Consider the following 18,690-nt stretch of genomic DNA (forward strand, 5'->3'; position numbering starts at 1 on the left):
GGTGGTGTGACGTCATGATTGACAGCTGTGATTGACAGGTTCTCTGAGCGAAGTAGTCACTGAAGCACCAACAGAATTTTTTTCGGGATCTTCGGAGGACTGAGGAGATTGGAGCTTTAAATTTAATATCTAAATTTCTATAATTAATTTAAAAAAGTGCAGGAGCGTGTGCTTGCGATTGATTCTGCGAGTGAGGGCGGGGTCTTGATTTTGCGGCTTTACTTCCTGCTCACTACTGCGCAGACTCAGGTCCCAAGATGTCAGCGCCATCTCGGGACACTGGCGGCTTCACTTCTCACCAATGGAAGAGAGTGAAGGGGCGTCGTCCATTTTTTTTACAGTCTATGGCTCACACCCAAATAGGGGCAAATTTGACAAGCTATAATAAATGATCTGGGGGGTATTTTGAGCTGAAATTTCACAGACACATTCTGGGGACACCATAGATTTATATTACATCTTGTGAAAAGGGGCATAATATGTCACCTTTAAGAATATAAGACCAAATAAAATCAAATATAAAACCAAAATATTATACTCATATGTGTCACTGCAAAGTTAAAGCATATTATTTTTAATTGAAATATTTAAATCATAGTGTGACAAAAGTGCAACATGTGGGGCTTTTTTGTAGATACAGGTCCTACCTTCAGGTTCCCTGCGGCAGTCAGAACAGATTTGACAGCCCTCATGCCGTAATCATAATGGTGTTGGGAAGAGAGCTGCTCAGAGCACAGTCTATATGTAGCTACAATCTTCACTGAGAGCGGTCGTGCTCTGACAAATCCACAGGAGTACAGCACTATCTCAGCTATCAGAGCATAGTCTGGCACCATCATAGCTACTGTCCGGAACAGAGCCTGCAGCAGAAAATTACACAACATTCACAATTATAGAACAAGCTAAATTAACTACTCCAATAAAACAGAATGAAAACACATATTGAACAGTGACAGCAAGAACATTACAGAAACATTCCCAATATACAATGTCATATTAAAAATAATAATCAATGGATATTACACTCACATAACACTCTACATGAAATCGTTTTTAGGTAAATTTGCATATTAAATACCCATTGTTATTATTCGCTAACTTATGTTAACATTAACAAAGTTTCTTATAGTAGTTTCAGTAAAGCCCTTTTTTTCTGGGGAAAAAATGAATATAGTGCATGTGATTAAAGTATGACACTCAAAAATTAAGCATATTCCATATACTCTGCACATCTTGGAGTGGACTTGGTTCTCTACATGCCTTCAGGTTGTCAGGTAGTTCAGAGCGTCCAGCATAGCCAGGGTTCATGGTGATAAAGACAGCGCAGGTAGGGTTCAGTTTCAGCTCTGTCCCCTCAAACAGCAGCATCTCAACGTGTGCAGAGATACCTGCAGAGAAAAATTATTATGCATCCAACCCCAAACCCAGAAATCTCATTATATTGATAGATTTATGCAATGTAAGCATCCTAATGCTTGATTTGACTGGACTCATCAAATTTAGATGTAGGCATCTATTAAGTTTGATAGTATATAGGAGGTTTGGATAAATAAATTATGTAGCTCCATTGATTGAATCTTAAAATCCACTCAAATTGCAGTGAACATTCTAACTCAAAATGTGCACACAAACACACACCTCTCTGGATGGTTAGAATTTGCTGAGCCACCACTGAAAGCACTTCCAGATCAATACGGTTGAACTCGTCAAAGCAGGCCCAGGCACCGGCCGACAACAAGCCCTGGAAGAGACCAAGTATCTTTACCATGACTTACAGCAAATGTAGTCTGAACACACCTGTGCTGCCAGATAACCGACAAAGGGTGAGCATGATGACATTAAAACGCAAGCTCTTTGCAATTCTATGCCCTCTGATTAAGATACAGCTGTGGTTCCCTGATAGTACTGAGGCTGTACAGCAAAAGCATTGCAATCTTTGCTAGCATACCAAACTAAAAGGAAAACTGACATGCCTGTATTTATTATAAGATATAGTGGGGTCTAAAAGTCGAAGGCCACTAGAGAAAATAATTCTATACTTTTGCTATTGTCTAACATTATCGATATATTATCTTTTAACATTTTATTTTGAAAGGTTTAACATTCATTTTAAAATGTCTTAGTTTTTGTTATGTTCCTCTTTTGCTTTAATGACAACAGAACCCAAAAGGACATGAACTCCAGAAGTTTGATGATCATGTTCTCCAACATGATCTGAGAAAAATAATTTATTCATTCATTCATTCATTTTTTCTTTACAGAAAATTAACATGGTCATTCTCATAATGAATTAGAAAAAAAAATCTTTATTCTACTTTTTTTATTTTTCAAAATAATACAACTTTCAGTTTATTTCCAGGTTTAAATAAAACTTTGACTCCACTGCATTTCCCCCAGAGTAATGTCTAATTGAACTCTGGACTTAGAAAAGACTCAATTTAATTAGTAATATTTTGTGGGGTCAGTAATCTATAAGACAACACAAGATAAGATGGGACCAGACAAATCTCATTATGTGCTATTATTTAGAAGAGTTCATAACCCCCTTTTGCAAGAAAACGTTAGTTTTTTTCACCACAACAATTCTGGCGTTCTGAATCTGTGTTACTATAGTCAGGGTTTCCGCGGGGAAATAAAAGGCATTAAAAGTCATGAAATGGATTTAGTGAAAATTAAGGCCTTAACCCTTTCATGCATGAATTATGACCTCAGTCAGAATTTTTTTCCTATGTGTTTTTATTGCTCTTAGGGCATTTCACTGCTTTTTTTTTACACATTTTTCAAAGAGATTTTCAGTAAAAGATTTTCACTTGAGTGGACAGCATGCGTTTATGGTTGAAGAGATACTGCATTAAACATAATACAATAATCAAACAGATATAGTGTGTGTATTTAACAAACTAATTAATAAAATTATATCAAATCATGTGAAAACTATAAAATGTATACAAAAATATAAAAATGTGAAATATTGCAAAGGCAACTGAACTTCATACAAGTTGAACTTCGCGTATCTTTGATATCAGAACATGAGGACGTGATTTCATCAGAAATTTCTACAGCCTGTCAAGGTACAACTGTGGAAACCACTCAGATGCTGTACCAGAGTATGTCAATTTACCATTTACCCTTATTAGCTGATAATTCTGATTATGTTAGAGATGGACACATTTCTAGCATAGCCCTCATCTGAGAAAACCTAGCGATACGTTTTTTTTCAATCTCATCTGAATGAGCAGTATTGGGGGTAACGCATTACAAGTAACATGCATACCGGTAATGCAATCAGATTACTTTTTTGATGTTACAAGTAAAGTAATGTGTTACAAGTAACATGCATTACGTAATCCGATTTTTTTTAATGTTACGAGTAAAGTAATGTATTACAAGTAGCATGCATTACATAATCAGATTACTTTTTGATCTAACAAGTAATTAATTACAAGTAATGTGCATTACGTAATCAGATTACTTTTTGATGTTATGAGTAAAGACGCATTACAAGTAACATGCATTACGAAATCAGATTACTTTTTGATCTAACAAGTAAAGTAATTAATTACAAGTAATGTAACATCAAAAAGTAATCTGATTACGTAATGCATATTACTTGTAATTAATTACTTTACTTGTTAGATCAAAAACTAATCTGATTTCGTAATGCATGTTACTTGTAATGCCTCTTTACTCATAACATCAAAAAGTAATCTGATTACGTAATGCATGAGTAAAGAAACGCATTACAAGTAACGTGCATTACGAAATCAGATTACTTTTTGATCTAAAAAGTAAAGTAATGCATTACAACTCACATACATTATGTAATCACATTACTTTTTTGATGTCAATGAAAATTACATTCTAATAATACAAATACATTTATTTACAGTCAAAAAAAGTTACTGCAGATTAAGTATTTTCAAAAACAATATTCACAGTATAAGTATGAATTGTAGCTGAAATATAGCCATTGATGCATGAGGTCCTCTATAGTGGACAGATGATTAATCAGATTTTTCTCCCAATCTAAAATCAAAACTTGGAAAATTTAACTGTGATATGACTCATTAGATATTGCTTGATGCTGCAATATTTTTTTACCTACAAGAGTCTCCTAGGATAGAAGGAATGGGTGGATATTCCGGAGCAACTTGACATTTCTGACTGACCATTGGCCATGATCTTGGTTTAGAGGGGGGAAAAAATCGACACACAACGGCTTGCCACTTGATTGCAATGTATCGGATGATGCACCAGGATCCACTGTAGAGGTCGATGTCCAACTATGTCATCAAAACCCGTGCAAATTCAAGAAAATGCTTTTTTAATAGCTGTCCACTGTAGTGACCTCTATGCACGAATAGCATTAAAAAGCATTAAATTTGAATCCTACAGACATTAAAAATTTAGAAATATGTACGTTAGTGTGATAAACACGCGGAACCAGTTTGGTAATTGCTTACGGCCGGAGCAAAATTGCCGTGATGCGGAGATGACGCGGGCATTTTGTACAGCAGGAATAAAACTATACCAGAAAAATGGGAAAGTGCAAATTCCATTAGAAGTGGGTATTTAACGCAATTAACGCAGCATCCGTTAATTTTTGTCATCCTTTGACTAGCTTTACATTATATGATCCCGCTCTTATTCATGCAAATGCTTTGAACCTGAACTTGGCTTGAACAAACAGTAACACACACAATTATGCCAAAATGTCCGTTTTGTCGAGTATCCTCATAACATAAGGGCAGTCTTGAGTTAAATAAAGTCTTAAATGAATGTGAAGAGTTGTGAGAGAATGAGGCGCGTGCGAGATCCACGTCTCTGTCAGCAGCGGCTGGTCTTAAAGGGACAGTCGCCACTAATTCTCTCTGTCAGTAAAGTTAATCAAAGAACAAAGGGAACAGAGAAAATCACTAACTGCTCTTGACTAAAGAACTGTTTAGTTTTAATAAGGATTAGCCTAGTCTATATTTATTCTATAATTTATGCTGTGCAAAGTGTTTGATAACTTTATTCAATTTCTGTATATTGTTCTGTATATGCTAGACAGGAAGGGCACATTTAAATATGATATTTATTATGGGTTTATGTGAGGATTGTTTGAAGTTGAACTGTAATGTTGAATGGCTATAATTAAAGGTTAAAATGGGGGGGGGGGGGGGGGTCATTTTTATCCAGACATCAATAGCTGTATTAGTATCAGTAAGACTGACCTTCATTCATAAAAAAGATGCCATGAAATATACTGTCTGTGTTGTTTCTACATTAATTGTTTCTACATTGAAATTATTACATTATAAAATATATAAACTAGATATAAACCTACAAAAATGTAAGCGTTTTTAATTGTGATTCATCACGATTAATCACAGAAAAAAATTGTGATTAATTGAGTAAAAAAAATGTATCGACTGACAGCACAAATATATATATATATATATATATATATATATTATCTGTGGTTAGTGTCATGTATGGCATTAAAAATGTAAACATCTTTATGTGTACAGATGTGATGTAATGACGCAAAGACATGCTCGAATTTCCTGCGGAAATCCACCAGTACCACTGGAATTAAAAACATTATTACAAGCTTACCGTTTTGAATCGAGCTAAGGCAAGCAGATAGTTTTGAACACTGTCTGGTTATGTACTTGCTCAAAAATGTATTTTGGAGAATTTTTAACCCAAAAAAGTTACGGACTGGAGCTTTAACCTCATGTTTTTACCGGTTTAACTTAGCCATCATTTCACATTTCTTTTCCAGTAAGCCAATGCCAAATACTGTTATATTATTATATGTTCTTTATATAGATATAGATATATATATACACACACACAGTATAACATATTTTGCTGTGAGCTGAATAAAAGAAACTTATAAATAACTTGGCTTAAGCACAACATGTAAAAACTTGTAAAATACCTATTCATGCATCATAACTTTGTAAAACTTACCTTAAAGAATTTTCCCAGTGCAATATAGTCCAGGCCATCGGAACAGTTGAAGACTACACACTGCTTAGCTACAGCTTTAGCCAGATCTTTTGTGGTTTCGGTCTTGCCGGTACCTGCAGGACCCTCTGGGGCTCCACCAAGATGTAAATGTAAAGCTCCAAATAGAGTTCTGGTAAAGAAAAGGTGCAGCCAGAGGTTGTGTTAACTGAATTAAATAATTTACTGAATTTAATAACAAACAGATAGTTCAAAATATTTTCAGTCGTTTTGAAAGATAAAAAAAAATACACTAATGTTCAAAAGTTTGGGGTCTGTATAGTTTTTTTTATATATATATTTGCTCTCTAAGGCTGCATTTATTTGATCAGAAATACAGTAAAAACAGTACTATTGTATTATACTATAATTCAAAAGAACTGTTTTCTATTTAAATTTATAAGTAATTTATTCCTGTGATGGCAAAAAAATTCAGCATCATTACTCCAGTTTTCAGTGTCACATGATCCTTCAGAAATCATTCTAATATGCTGATTTGGTGTTCAAGAAGATTTCTTAGACAATATATAGACTATATCTATTTAACATTTAGGAAAAAGAAAACAATGATAGATAAAAAATACAGCATGACATAGCTACTATTTACAGTCCAATTAGTAAATGATTATTTGTAGAGCATCCTCTGGGTGGAGCTACACTGAAAATGATTGCCTTTGATCATTTTGTATAATGTAAAGCATTCTGACCTATAGCAGCGATCAGTGAGAGGGGTGATGACCAGTCGTGGTGTGTTTCCAAGATACTCATAGCCATATGCCAAGCCTGCATTGATCATCTTTGTCTGAAGCTGGTTTTCCTTCATAGACAGGGTTGAATCAAAGAGTTGAGAGAAAAAATGGAATCAAAGCAGATCATCTGGTGTCCAAAACAATATCTGGACATACTATTCAAATAAGGTCGCAATCATTTTCAATCACATTTACAGACAATCAAACTGACTTACAATCCAATAGTAGCGCAGCTGGCTGAGCCACTCAAAGTTGGTCTCATCATCCACACCCTTCTGTACCAAAGAGACCAACACGTCCCGGGCGTGAACGTCAAGCACCACCAGCGCTCCAAGTGTGACTCGGTTCTGTTTGGACAGCTTGCCACGCACCAGAGTCACAATGTCATCAATTTGAGTATTGTTCTGATTCAGATAGGCCTGAAGACCCTGATTGAGAAATAACCCAGTCATATAATAAGATATTATGTAAGGGATAATGTACAGTAAAGACAGCCGTTATTGCAAAATAAACCCAACTCAAATGAGGCAGATAATGACTACACATTATCTTGCTTATAATATGGCTAATTGGCTAATGAGTAAATAAATAAATAGAAATTAAATTCTGATTTGAGTTAAATTATTTTATTATATGAGAAAAAAAGAAGACATAAAAACAGCACAGCTATGTGGACAACAGTATGGGAGTCAGTTTTACAGTTTAGCAGGTAACTATGCACAAATATCGAGTAGAATGCCATGAATAACCAAAGGGCCATTTTAAAATTCCCAGGGTTCTCAGAAGCGGAAGTCATCATAGTTGGGTAAACTTCTATAGTGGTGAATGGGAGATGACAGAAAATATAATTTTTGTGTTCCCATTTGCTTTAATAGCATAAGAAGAAAAAAAAGAGGGAAAAAATATAGAGAGACTGATTACAGCAGTCAGAAGAGTGAAAGATGTCAAATTTGCCGTCACTCCCTGAGCCGTAGTATTAGAAACACCCTTGCAGAAGTGTTAATTAATTTTTTGTAATTTATTGCCACGGTAATAATATAACACAAAGTATAGTATTATAATTATAATTTTAAAAAAATATATCTTTTTGATGTTGGTTACTGTGTAAATGTGCCACAAGGAGGGTACACAAGAATGAAGTATTCCAGAGAGCTGTGCAATAAAAGATTATATTGCTATGAATAACATACCTCTGGTCCCTTTGCAATGGCTTCATGAATGTCCTTTGTCCAGTAAACCTGTGAGACACAGAGCACTGTCTGACCTGGCCAGGCCCTGACCCAGTTGATTCTTAGGTCTTTCGGATATGCTTCAAGTGCCTCTCCAATCACCTGACAGCCAGGAGCCAAGAGGCACAATTTGCATTATTTTACATTTCTTAGAATGGCACAGACATATATAATGCTGAAATGAAATTCATTCACTCTGACTTTTTCAGATGTTTTGCTGTTATTGCTTGTCAATGTGATATTCCTAATTTAAATGACCATTTCACCTCTATCCATAATGTTAAGGTAAATAAAGTTGAGATTTGACATCCATTTAAGTAACTCTGGTGTGAAGAGTGTGTGAAAATGTGGTAAATATATTTGAATTCATTATGCATGTTTTTTTTAATATCCGGATTTTCTTCTGGTGTATTGTATTCTTCATTGTATTATTATCTCTCTCAAAATAAAAAAATAAAAACATTGTACAGCCACAAGCAATTACCTGTGTGTAGGCTTTGTCAACAGAACCAATTAAAGTACAAGTCAGGCTAAACTAAATCGAATCCAATTACATAGTTTCCATTTCTGTTATTTAGAAATCCACTGACTCAAAGAAAGTTCATTAATTTCTGTACCTTGTGTATAGAGTGCAGCATGCCAATCTCCAGCTCCAGGAGCCATTTTTCCACCTGCCCACGAGCTTTAGATGTAGAGATGATATCCAGCAGCTCCACCACCTCTCCTTCGCTGCTCCTCATATGAGTGATGTCCAAAATGTCAGTGAACACCACGCTAGCAATACCTTCAAAACACTTCTTCAGGTGAGGCTGCACCCTGAAAGATAAAGGTGTCGGTGAACTGATGCCCCTTTCCAACGCAAATCGGATATTTCATTTGAGGTGACATGCAAAATCAACTGCACCGTAATTATGTTTCAGCAAAACCGAGATGTTTAGAAATCTCTCTTTCAGAGAATACTCGAATGTGTAACCCTGTGAGACAATAGCATGGACAACTTTTATGTCGTAACACCTGGAGTCAGTGACTATTAACTTTTATCTTCATTTATTATCACTTCAACCCTCTGGTTGTTTGTGACCCACACCACCGCAAAACAGCTGCTTCAATTTGAATTTTTCTTTTTCTGTAAAGCTAGAATGTCAGATGAAACTAGACTCAAATGCATAAGAAATAGGGGAGACAAAAAGGATGAGGGAGAATGACACAAGGAGAGCAAGAGAAAGAGAAAGAGAGCAAGAGAGAGATGGTCAGAACTCTCAGAAGAGCAGAAAAACAAGGCAAGCTAAGGCCAACATTCCTAGTTTTGTGAAACCAAAAGTACAATTTGAACTTGCATTTGAGGCATCATCATTCATCATTAAACAAATACATAGGGTGAAATATATTTGCTTATACGTTAAGGGCCTGCACAGGGGAGCCACAGCAAAGAAAGTAGGCCAGTGTCACAGGGAGAAGACTAATAACTAATTAAATTCCCTTAGTAAATACTGGGTTTTAAGAGGTTCAAATTTGGTTTTCTGAGGCAGAGGTGAAGCTAAACTGCTTTTCATTTGTCCTTCCCTGTTCCTTTTGAGGCCTCACATGCTGAATGTTCATCCAGGCAAGAGTGGTTAGGTAGGCAGAGTAACATTATTTGGATATGCCCTGAGAGACATGCCAAAGTAGGCTATGTGAGAACATAAGACATATTCATAAATATCACGGGCTTGAGATTTAAGCTCTGCAGAGTGAATGTTGTGTTTCTTATTTCATGTTACAGTAAATTACATCTAGCCTACATTCTTGTTCATTCCAAACACTCTTCGTAGCAGTTCATAGCAATTGATATTCAATACTACTAGTGATTTCTTTCAAAGCTATATGATAAAAAGACCATGTTTAAACTGCATTTCAGAGCATGAGTTGTAACAATACAGTTTCAATCCCTTTTATTCTTCATGAAAATTCAGAAAAAGAAAGCATAGCAGCAATTGACCAAAACTTGCATCATCTTATGTTTTTTTATATATATAATTGAAATAGAACTGACAGATCTACCGTAATTCTTTCCGACATGCAGTCATCCAGCCTGCCCTTATTATAAAGCAATCTATCAACACAGCGGATTCCAAATAGCAAAAATATTGAAAACAGAAGCCTTCAAAGTCAGATCTCCTCACTGCTGACAAACAAAATTCCTCAAGCCTATAAATCATATTGTTTCCAGAAATATCTTCTTTAAGCCTCTTTTCCTTTGAGGATGTGGAGAAAGTGTAAATTACTGTAACTCACTACACTAAAAGGGCAAACCTACAGAAAGTCTGACACTTCATATACGTAGCTCCAGGAACAGCTGTAACTGAACCAGTGGATATGATTTAACTGAATAACCAACAGAATGATCAACAGTGGTCGCCAATGTGGGTTTTTCGACGATCAATGCCTACACTGACGAGCCAAAACATGACCAGTCACAGGTGAAGCGAATATCGTTCATCATCTCCTAACAAGGCAACATAAGGTCTGGGTAGATTAGATGGTAAGCAAACAATCAGTTCAAACAATCAGTTTTTGTAATCAACGTGTTGGATGCAGGAATAAAGATATTAGCGAGGGCCAAATTGTTATGGCAAGGCGACTGGGTCACAGTATCTCTAAAACGGTAAGGCTTGTGGGTTGCTACCGGTCAGCAGAGGTGAGAATCTACCAACAGTGGTCCGAGGAGGGACAAACCACAAACTGGCGACAGGGTGTTGGGCGCCCAATGCTCATCGATGCACTAGGGCAGGGGTAGGCAAGTTCGGTCCTAGAGAGCCGCTGTCCTGCAGAATTTAGTTCCAACCCTAATCAAACACACCTGAACAAGCTAATCAATGTCTTCAGGATTACTAAGGCTATAGGCAGGAGAGGTTTTTTACAGTGTTGGAGTTAAACTCTGCAGGACAGCGGCTCTCTAGGACCGAACTTGCCTACCCCTGCGGGCAACGAAGGCTATCCCATCTGGTCTGAGCCAACAGAAGGTCTACTGTGGCACAAGGAATGTGTCACAACACACAGTGCATCACACTTTGCTACGTAGCTGCAGACCAATCAGAGTACCTATGATGACCCGTCAACTGTCGGAAGCACCTACAACGGGCACGCGAGCATCTAGATTGGAGCAGTGTAAGAAGGTCGCCTGGCAATGATTTGAGAAACATGATGAAGAGTTCAAGCAAGGTGTTGCCCTGGCCTCCAAATATCCAAGATCTCAATCCATATGTTGGATGTGCTGGAACAACAAGTTCGATCCATGGTGGCTCCACCTTGCAACCTACAGGACTTGAAGGTAACCACCTTCAGGGGTTTTGTAGAGTCTATACCTTGGCGGGTTGGCACTGTTTTGGCAGTACGCCGATGACCAACAGCATATTAGGCAGGTGATCATAATGTTTTGGCTCATCAGTGTATAATGATATTTAGAAAGCACGGTCAGCAATGAGTGTTATAATGCCAATATATACACTTCCATTTAAAAGTTTGGGGTCAGTAAGATATTTTTGTAAAGACTTTTTTTAAGCAAAACACTTATATTTCCAGCCCAGTCTCATCCCAAGACGTCATATGTCTGACGCTTTTGACCATACGTCAACATCCGACGTTTTAGGGTACCCTTTAACGTCAGTATATGACGCTATGAAATTCTAACCCTACCCCAGACCTAAACCTACCCGCGTCATCTAACTGACGCTAAAGGTAAAGCGTCAGACATATGACGCCCTAGGATCGTCATCTAACTGACGTTAAAGGGTACCCTAAAACGTCGGATGTTAACGTATGGTCATAAGCGTCAGTCATATGACGTCTTGGGAAGAGACTGTGTTAATATTTCAAATAAATGCTGTTCTTTTAAACAGAATCCTGAAAAAAAATGACCACGATAGTAAATGACATGCCCCAATATTGCTAAAATTAAAAGAAAAAGAAATGTTGTGGCAAGCAAGACGAGCAAGACGGTGGCTTGATTGATGATAAGCTTCACCTGCGCGTGCACCGGTCCCGTATCTCTCACGGAGGAGCTTTGGAAGCATAAAAGGAGGAGCGACGACAGTAAAGGACGAGAGAGGATCAGGCCTGGAATTTTACATTATGTTTTGTTTATGTGTGTGTGGCAGTCGTCTGTGAGGGGCTGCTGCCTTTACTTTTGTTTTGTGTTTGTTTATTTTTGGATTATTAAAGTATGTTGAATGTTCGCCGGTTCCCGCCTCGTTCTTCTCATAACAACTAACCTACGTTACAAATTTGCACAACATTCACTTGAAATTCACAAAAACAAAATCATTACCCACTGACAAAGCCATCAGTAAAATTGGGAAATATACAGGTATTGCCAAATGTCAGTCGATCTATCAGACCGTCACTGTACTGAATACTTTCGAAAGTTCCTCTATACCTGGTTGGATCTTTAGTCTCGGAGAGGATTTCTAGCAGCTCATCATTGGACAGGAAGAAAAAGCGGGGGAAATAGAGTCTCTTCTTCTCCAGGTATTCATTTAGACCCTTCAGAATGAGTTCTAGCAACTCGTTACTGCTTTTCATCTTGTCTAGCATCTTTTCAATGGCCACCACTGCCAGGACATGCTTGTCCTAAGAGAGAAACACATGTGATGCACACAATGAATATCACAAAGGGAAACATTTAGACACAGTTTGCAAGACATTTAGCCATGCCTTATAAAATTCAAATAAATGATGGAATAACTAGATTTTTACATTGTCTTCAGAAAATATGAGTGTTGCTTATAAAACACATTGCTGTGATGCTAGGTTGTATGTGATTTGCAAGTCATTGTTATGCAGTTATTATGTGTTCTAAGTAGTTCTGGGTGGTTGCTTACAGCCCCAAGCTAAAAGAGACCACCAACAAGTCTCTCTACAATACTCTGGTCCTTAGATATGGCTTGGGTTCTTCCTTCAATGCACTGTAAATCTATGGGATTCAACCATTTTCAACACCTCTCCTCAACAAGCCCCATGGTATTATTCATGTCAGCCAGTGCGAGCTACAAGCTGAAGTTTAATACTTAGGAGTTTGTTCAAATCCCATACCGTATGTATGAGAAAAAGCTTCTATAGCAAGAACCACTAATAATTTAGTAGATCAGTAAAGTGCATATTGGACCATAGCCAGTCATATTAGACCGATGTCTAAGGAAGCCTCTGGACCGTGTGAGCTGTTTTCAAGTTTAGCTGCCCTTAAGTAGAGAAACTCAACAAGAATGAAAATCATGGGTAAACACCATCACACTCCTTTTAATTCTCTGCCCCCAAAGTTCAGACAAATCCAGTGATGAAAAGATGATATGCATAGCCATATTTCCCTGCTCTCACAAAAGAGTTCATTTATGAAAGGTGTCTCCCACTAGGAAAACTCATCCCATCTTTTGCTGTCTGATTTTCAAACGCTCCTCCAAAGGTTGTATGAAGGCCATGTCCTTCATTAAAGAGGGGAAACAATCGGATACCCCGCCCCTCCTTTTCCACCTCTCACAGATGCTGCTCACCTGTAAAGAGATAATAATTGCTTTTTCCCCTTTTCGGATTGCTATTGATTTTCTATTACCTACGGTGACTAGACTTCACGTTCACGAAGAGATTGAAGTTTAACGATCACTTTTGGATGACAAAAAAAGCCTGAGTTTTCTGACAGGGACTGAGAGGAAGTAATGAGGGGTTGTTAATAACCAACGCCTACACAAAATAACCCTTTTAAAACATGAAAAACACCATTGCATGACTCCAATGAAAGAGAGAGGGGATGTTTTATGCCAATTACTCTTTTAATTATGCTCCCTCTCCGTCACACTGAATTACTTAGAGTAAGAGGGTGAGTGCTGCCGGAATACGCCTGAATGAAGAGATGCTGAAAATCATCCGCTTCCTTTCACAGGGCGCAGAAACATGCAGGTGGGCTGTTCAACAAATCCAGATATTCACAGTTACTGATCGCGTTTCCTTCATGAATGCAATACCTTTCATTTACAGTAGCAGTATGCCTCGGTTTCCAGAACAGCTTCACATGTCCCTACTTGTGTTTTAAGCTAAATAAAAACGGCTCAGATCTGCATCTACTACGCTGATGTTTCTTACAAACACCCCACTGATATTGTAAGCATGTCTTTATGTACTGCTGTTCATGAAACCAGCATTCCTGTAAAGCAGCAACAGGCAAGAGCACCTGCCTTCCAGCTGAAATAATATATGTTTGCTTTTCCGAGAAGAGCCATTTATGGCTTCTAGCCGAATGTGGAAATCGTGAAGTGGTGTAGGAATTATTCAAAAGGAAAACATCCTTAAAGAAGCCCAGAATTTTGAATTCAATTACAGAATATTTATCTCTGTTTCTGTCAAATGGGGAAAGTTAGAAACACATTAGAAAAGAGTAAATAAAATCTGGAGGCGACGAACAGCTCTGTGGGTATACCATAGATGAAGAGAGACACCAAGTGGACATTCTGGTATTGCAGTCCATAGTATCATCTGATTATGGCTTAGGCACAAAGCTGTTTTTTCAAAAACATGCTTTCGCAGAATTGCTTTAGATTCATGTATAAAGAAATTCTACATGACAAAGCTTATATATGACTATAGTGAGTTTCTATTTCAGAGAGTCTGTCTACTGTCAGCAAAAGGTCTGTTTTAAAAGTGTCTTTTAACTCCCTTAAAGGGTGCTGAGGTTTTTTTTAACCTATGGACACATATTTTCTCAAACCTTGTGGAGGGAAGCAGCGTGCCTCGTGCTGCACGACGACCTTGTTTTCTGTACACTCCCAGATTTGAGTCCCTCCAGACAAAATCCATAATTCCTATTTGATAGTACAGCCAGGCGACTTTTTTCCATTTAGAGGAGGACAACAGATATTGATGTCTCTCATAGCACTGAGACTGAGATGAGTGACTATGTTTGGGCGTGTGTCTGAAAGCTCTCTCATTTGTCATGAAAACACTACAGTTTTACACAAAATATATGTCAGAAATTTCTCCAAAGAGTTATTCTCAACTCTAGATTTAAACAAACCCAAATTCATGTTTATATTTTGGGCTTTCTGACTCACCAAGCTGACTTGTTTCATAGAGTCCCTCCAGGTTTTGTCCACAGCAGTAAAGCGACGTCCCTCCTCTGGCATCTGGGCCATGATGTCTGGGGAACTGAAGATTGGCTCAAGGTAGAGCCATGTGCCCTGAACCTTCAGCCACTCATCCATAATTTCCTGCAGCAAAAGCAGCTTACCCTCCCATTCCCTGAGATACATGCATACAGACACATTCATATTCAATGTATATATGCTAGTTGAATAGATAAAACCTAGCGCCTTTCCACCATCAGGCTGAAGGGTTATCATTGCAGAACCATGTCGTTCTGTACAAATCTGTCCTCACTGACATGGTTAGGGTCTCTTTTCCATTTCTGTCCTGCTAAATCAAGATTACAAAGGATGTGACCAATCGTGAGTCACTAAAGCCATTTAACCAGCAATTTAGTCCATACAGGTTTTAAAGGAAATGATAATGTCAACATTACTTAGATTGTTTAGAAAGTTTCGGCCCAATGGTGGGAAAAAATAGCTTGTTTCACATGCAAATTTAGAGGAAGCAAAGCAGGGCGTAATTAAAAAATTGCGCCCCAGTAAAAATCTCCTGATAAATCATTTTCTGTTGAGGTCGATTACAGTAGATATGGCTGAAAATAGGATGTAAACTTTTTATACCTAAATTCTAGACCCAATTTTAGCAATACTCTATGCAGAAAATTCATCTGTAAAATTAAACTAATTAGATGATCTGCAGGACTTCACTTACATTACTGTTTGTCATAAAATGAATGAATGAATGAATGAATGAAAATAATCAAATATGACAGCCGCAATACCATATATGTGTATAACTATGGCATGTTTGTAGAATAAACACTTATGAGGCACTATTGTTCATACTGACTAAGGGTACGTTTACAAGACAACGATGTGCTAAAAATGGAAATGTTTTTTCTTTGTACAGATGACATCGTTATCAAAACGATCCCCGCTCACACGGATCCGCGAAAACAACTAATAACGCTAAATTATACATGCCAGTCAAGTACAGTAGTTGGTTCATTTTTTTTGTCCGATTTCATTCTAAGGATGTTAATCTTTATAATACAATTTTATTGCTCTGTCTTCTAATTTAATCTTCACAAAAACAGAAACATTCATTGTAATCCCAATTTTAGAATGTTCTCCTCTGATATAAAGTCATTTTTAAGAAAATGTCAAAATCTTTAAACACAAAAGCTTCGAAAACATATCATCGTTGAGTCTGTTGTAAGGAACCTCTAATTTTTCATGATGACAAAATGTTATATTGTGTTGATTTTGTGTAATTCTTATAACCACTTGTGATGATGTCTGTATACCCTTATTTCTTACTGTTAATATCTGTATCATTTCATTTGCAAAAAGAAAGCTTATAAACTAAACACATAATAGCTTACGCATGTGCACGACATCACCTTTTTCACAGATTCGCGTTTTTGTAGTTTACACGGAGATGATATGGGTGTCGTTTTCAAAAACGCGCACATTGAAACCCGTTTTCAAAAGCATAAAAAGTCTTCCGTTTTTAGTTGAAAATGGTGTTGTGTAAACAGACCCTAAAATGTGACACTGGAGATGTTTAAAACTATTTCCAATTCTCACCGTATCTCGGCCTCAAATGGCTTGATGAATGGTGAGCCCCTCATGGTCTGGGTCTTGACAATATGATCATCCAGCAGCATTTGAATCTCATCCAACGAGGATAGAATGGAGGTTCCCGTTTCACGATAGGGCAAGAGGGTGAACTCCATCCCTGCCCATTCACTGGCCATGCGCTCCATGGCCTTTTCAAGACCGTGTTCCTTACTGGCCCCTTCGCTGATGGTTTCAAAGGCAGGGAGGTGAGCCTCCAGATGCAGGGGAAGAAACTGGGCCACACAGGAATCCTCCTCTGAGGGGTTGAGGGGGAAGCCGACAACTGTAGACATGGCCTCCCAGTGGCGCTCACGGAGACCAGGGTTGCAAAGCACCTGCCAAAACAAATCATCCCCATAATTAATGAGCACGCCGGCACAAAATCTGCCCTCAGAATTCCCTAGAAAGCGTAGCAGATTTCAGCCCCTTGCATGCTCATTTATTAAATATTTTTGCTAATTTATAATGCGTTGAGCTACCAAGACTGAGGTACTCTAAGTTCTATTTAACACATTTTACCCTTTTTAAATCATACCACAAATTTCCCCCACACCTTAAAAAAGGTGACTCAAATGAAAAGAATCATATCTCTGTACCTGTACTAGAGGAATGTGTTCCTTAAAAGTTTCCACTTCCGCTTTCACAGAGGTAGCGATTTGAAGAGCTTTGGGTGAGTCATGGAAGCTTTTCTCAAGCTTGTACAAGGAGCGGATGTAGTTACCCACATCCCCTTCCACTTTGTCCGGGTTGACGGCTGCAAGCGGGCCGGTCACCCACTGATGGTGCTGGCTCTGAAACTCAGCCGCCATCTCATACAGCTGCAGATAAGAGAGCAGACGGTCTTGAACCGTTTTGCGTTGTGGGTACTGAGAGACAGGCCAGCCAAATGCCTCCTCCTCCTGGTTGAAGCCTCTGATCTGATGAATAAAAGAGTGTATGAGTTTGATTGTGCAGGTGCAATGATAAGAGCAGCCATTCTCACAGGCACTCTAAAACTCTTTGACAAATCCAATTGACAAATGTGCTAAACATCTATTTTGTCTGCACTTGACAAGAACGAATGACAAGAACATCAGGTTTTCTTTTCATCTCTGAATGATTTTTTAAATCAGTAAATCAAAAACCAGCTAAAAGAAGCAGTGAAACAACCATAATTTTCCCATATGTTTTTACCTTTTCCATAACCAAGTCCAGTTTGGAATTGAGGGTCTGGGCTTTTTTCAGATACTTGCTGAGCTCAGAGAGGTCCCCAAAGGTCATAAACTCCTCTACTTGCTGTTCATAGCTCTCGAGATCCTCCAAAACCCTCTCACACCTCAACTATGATTGAAAAACACAGATTATTACATCCATTAGTGTAGCAGTGTCAGAGTGAACATAAAAGTGCAGTTTTTCTACATATTTGAATTAAGTGTTTTTGGTGATTTTATAAATTTGTATCTTGTAAGTTTGGATTTTTTTTAGAGCTCTTGTGTTTTTGGTGATTCTACGTACAAAATAAAAGCTTGATTCTTTTGCTTTGAGGTCTCTTATTGTTTTCCCTAATTGTTGTTCTTATTTATCTACTATACAGTTTAATGTACAAAGTGTTGAATAATGTGAAGGTCTGTTGTGTGTCTAAAGATCTGTTGCCATGTTGACATTGTCTATATGCTTCCATGTTTGGTTTGACCAATTGTTTTTAGAGAGTTGCCTATGCTGATTGGCCAGCGTGTGGCATCTCTAGTACCTTGAGGCCGTCCTGGAACTGGCTGGTGTTCTCTTTGATAATCTGGCGGTGCTTATCAAAGACGGAAGGCATTTGTGCATGACGCTGGAAGGTCATGCTGTTCAGCTGAATGTCTGTGAGCGAGAATGTGACATAATCCACCAAGAAACACAACCTGCTATTGGACTCCTGGAGCTTAATTTCCAACTGAGGCATCTCCTCTGCCTCAATCTTCACCACATATTCCTACAGCATAAATGAAAAACAGGAAATGA

The 18,690-nt window shown here is 37.9% G+C and overlaps 1 protein-coding gene across 1 annotated transcript in view; it reads right to left on the bottom strand.

The window, feature by feature from the left end:
• Positions 1–18,690, bottom strand: part of dnah7 (dynein, axonemal, heavy chain 7) — an 88,970-nt gene that overhangs the window by 65,575 nt on the left and 4,705 nt on the right. Inside the window, exons 15-28 of the mRNA XM_056251771.1 lie at positions 18,437–18,661; positions 17,881–18,027; positions 17,304–17,624; positions 16,675–17,042; positions 15,052–15,238; positions 12,390–12,583; positions 8,593–8,791; positions 7,937–8,077; positions 6,962–7,174; positions 6,705–6,814; positions 5,962–6,130; positions 1,639–1,741; positions 1,261–1,388; positions 648–860 (exon numbers count right to left, since the gene is read on the bottom strand). Coding sequence (XP_056107746.1) covers positions 648–860; positions 1,261–1,388; positions 1,639–1,741; positions 5,962–6,130; positions 6,705–6,814; positions 6,962–7,174; positions 7,937–8,077; positions 8,593–8,791; positions 12,390–12,583; positions 15,052–15,238; positions 16,675–17,042; positions 17,304–17,624; positions 17,881–18,027; positions 18,437–18,661 — 2,718 coding nt within the window. The remainder of the gene's footprint in view (positions 1–647; positions 861–1,260; positions 1,389–1,638; positions 1,742–5,961; positions 6,131–6,704; positions 6,815–6,961; positions 7,175–7,936; positions 8,078–8,592; positions 8,792–12,389; positions 12,584–15,051; positions 15,239–16,674; positions 17,043–17,303; positions 17,625–17,880; positions 18,028–18,436; positions 18,662–18,690) is intronic.

Source organism: Rhinichthys klamathensis, unplaced genomic scaffold, assembly GCF_029890125.1.
Source record: "Rhinichthys klamathensis goyatoka isolate OS25496 unplaced genomic scaffold, OSU_Roscu_1.1 h1tg000090l_1, whole genome shotgun sequence".
NCBI lineage: Eukaryota > Metazoa > Chordata > Actinopteri > Cypriniformes > Leuciscidae > Rhinichthys > Rhinichthys klamathensis.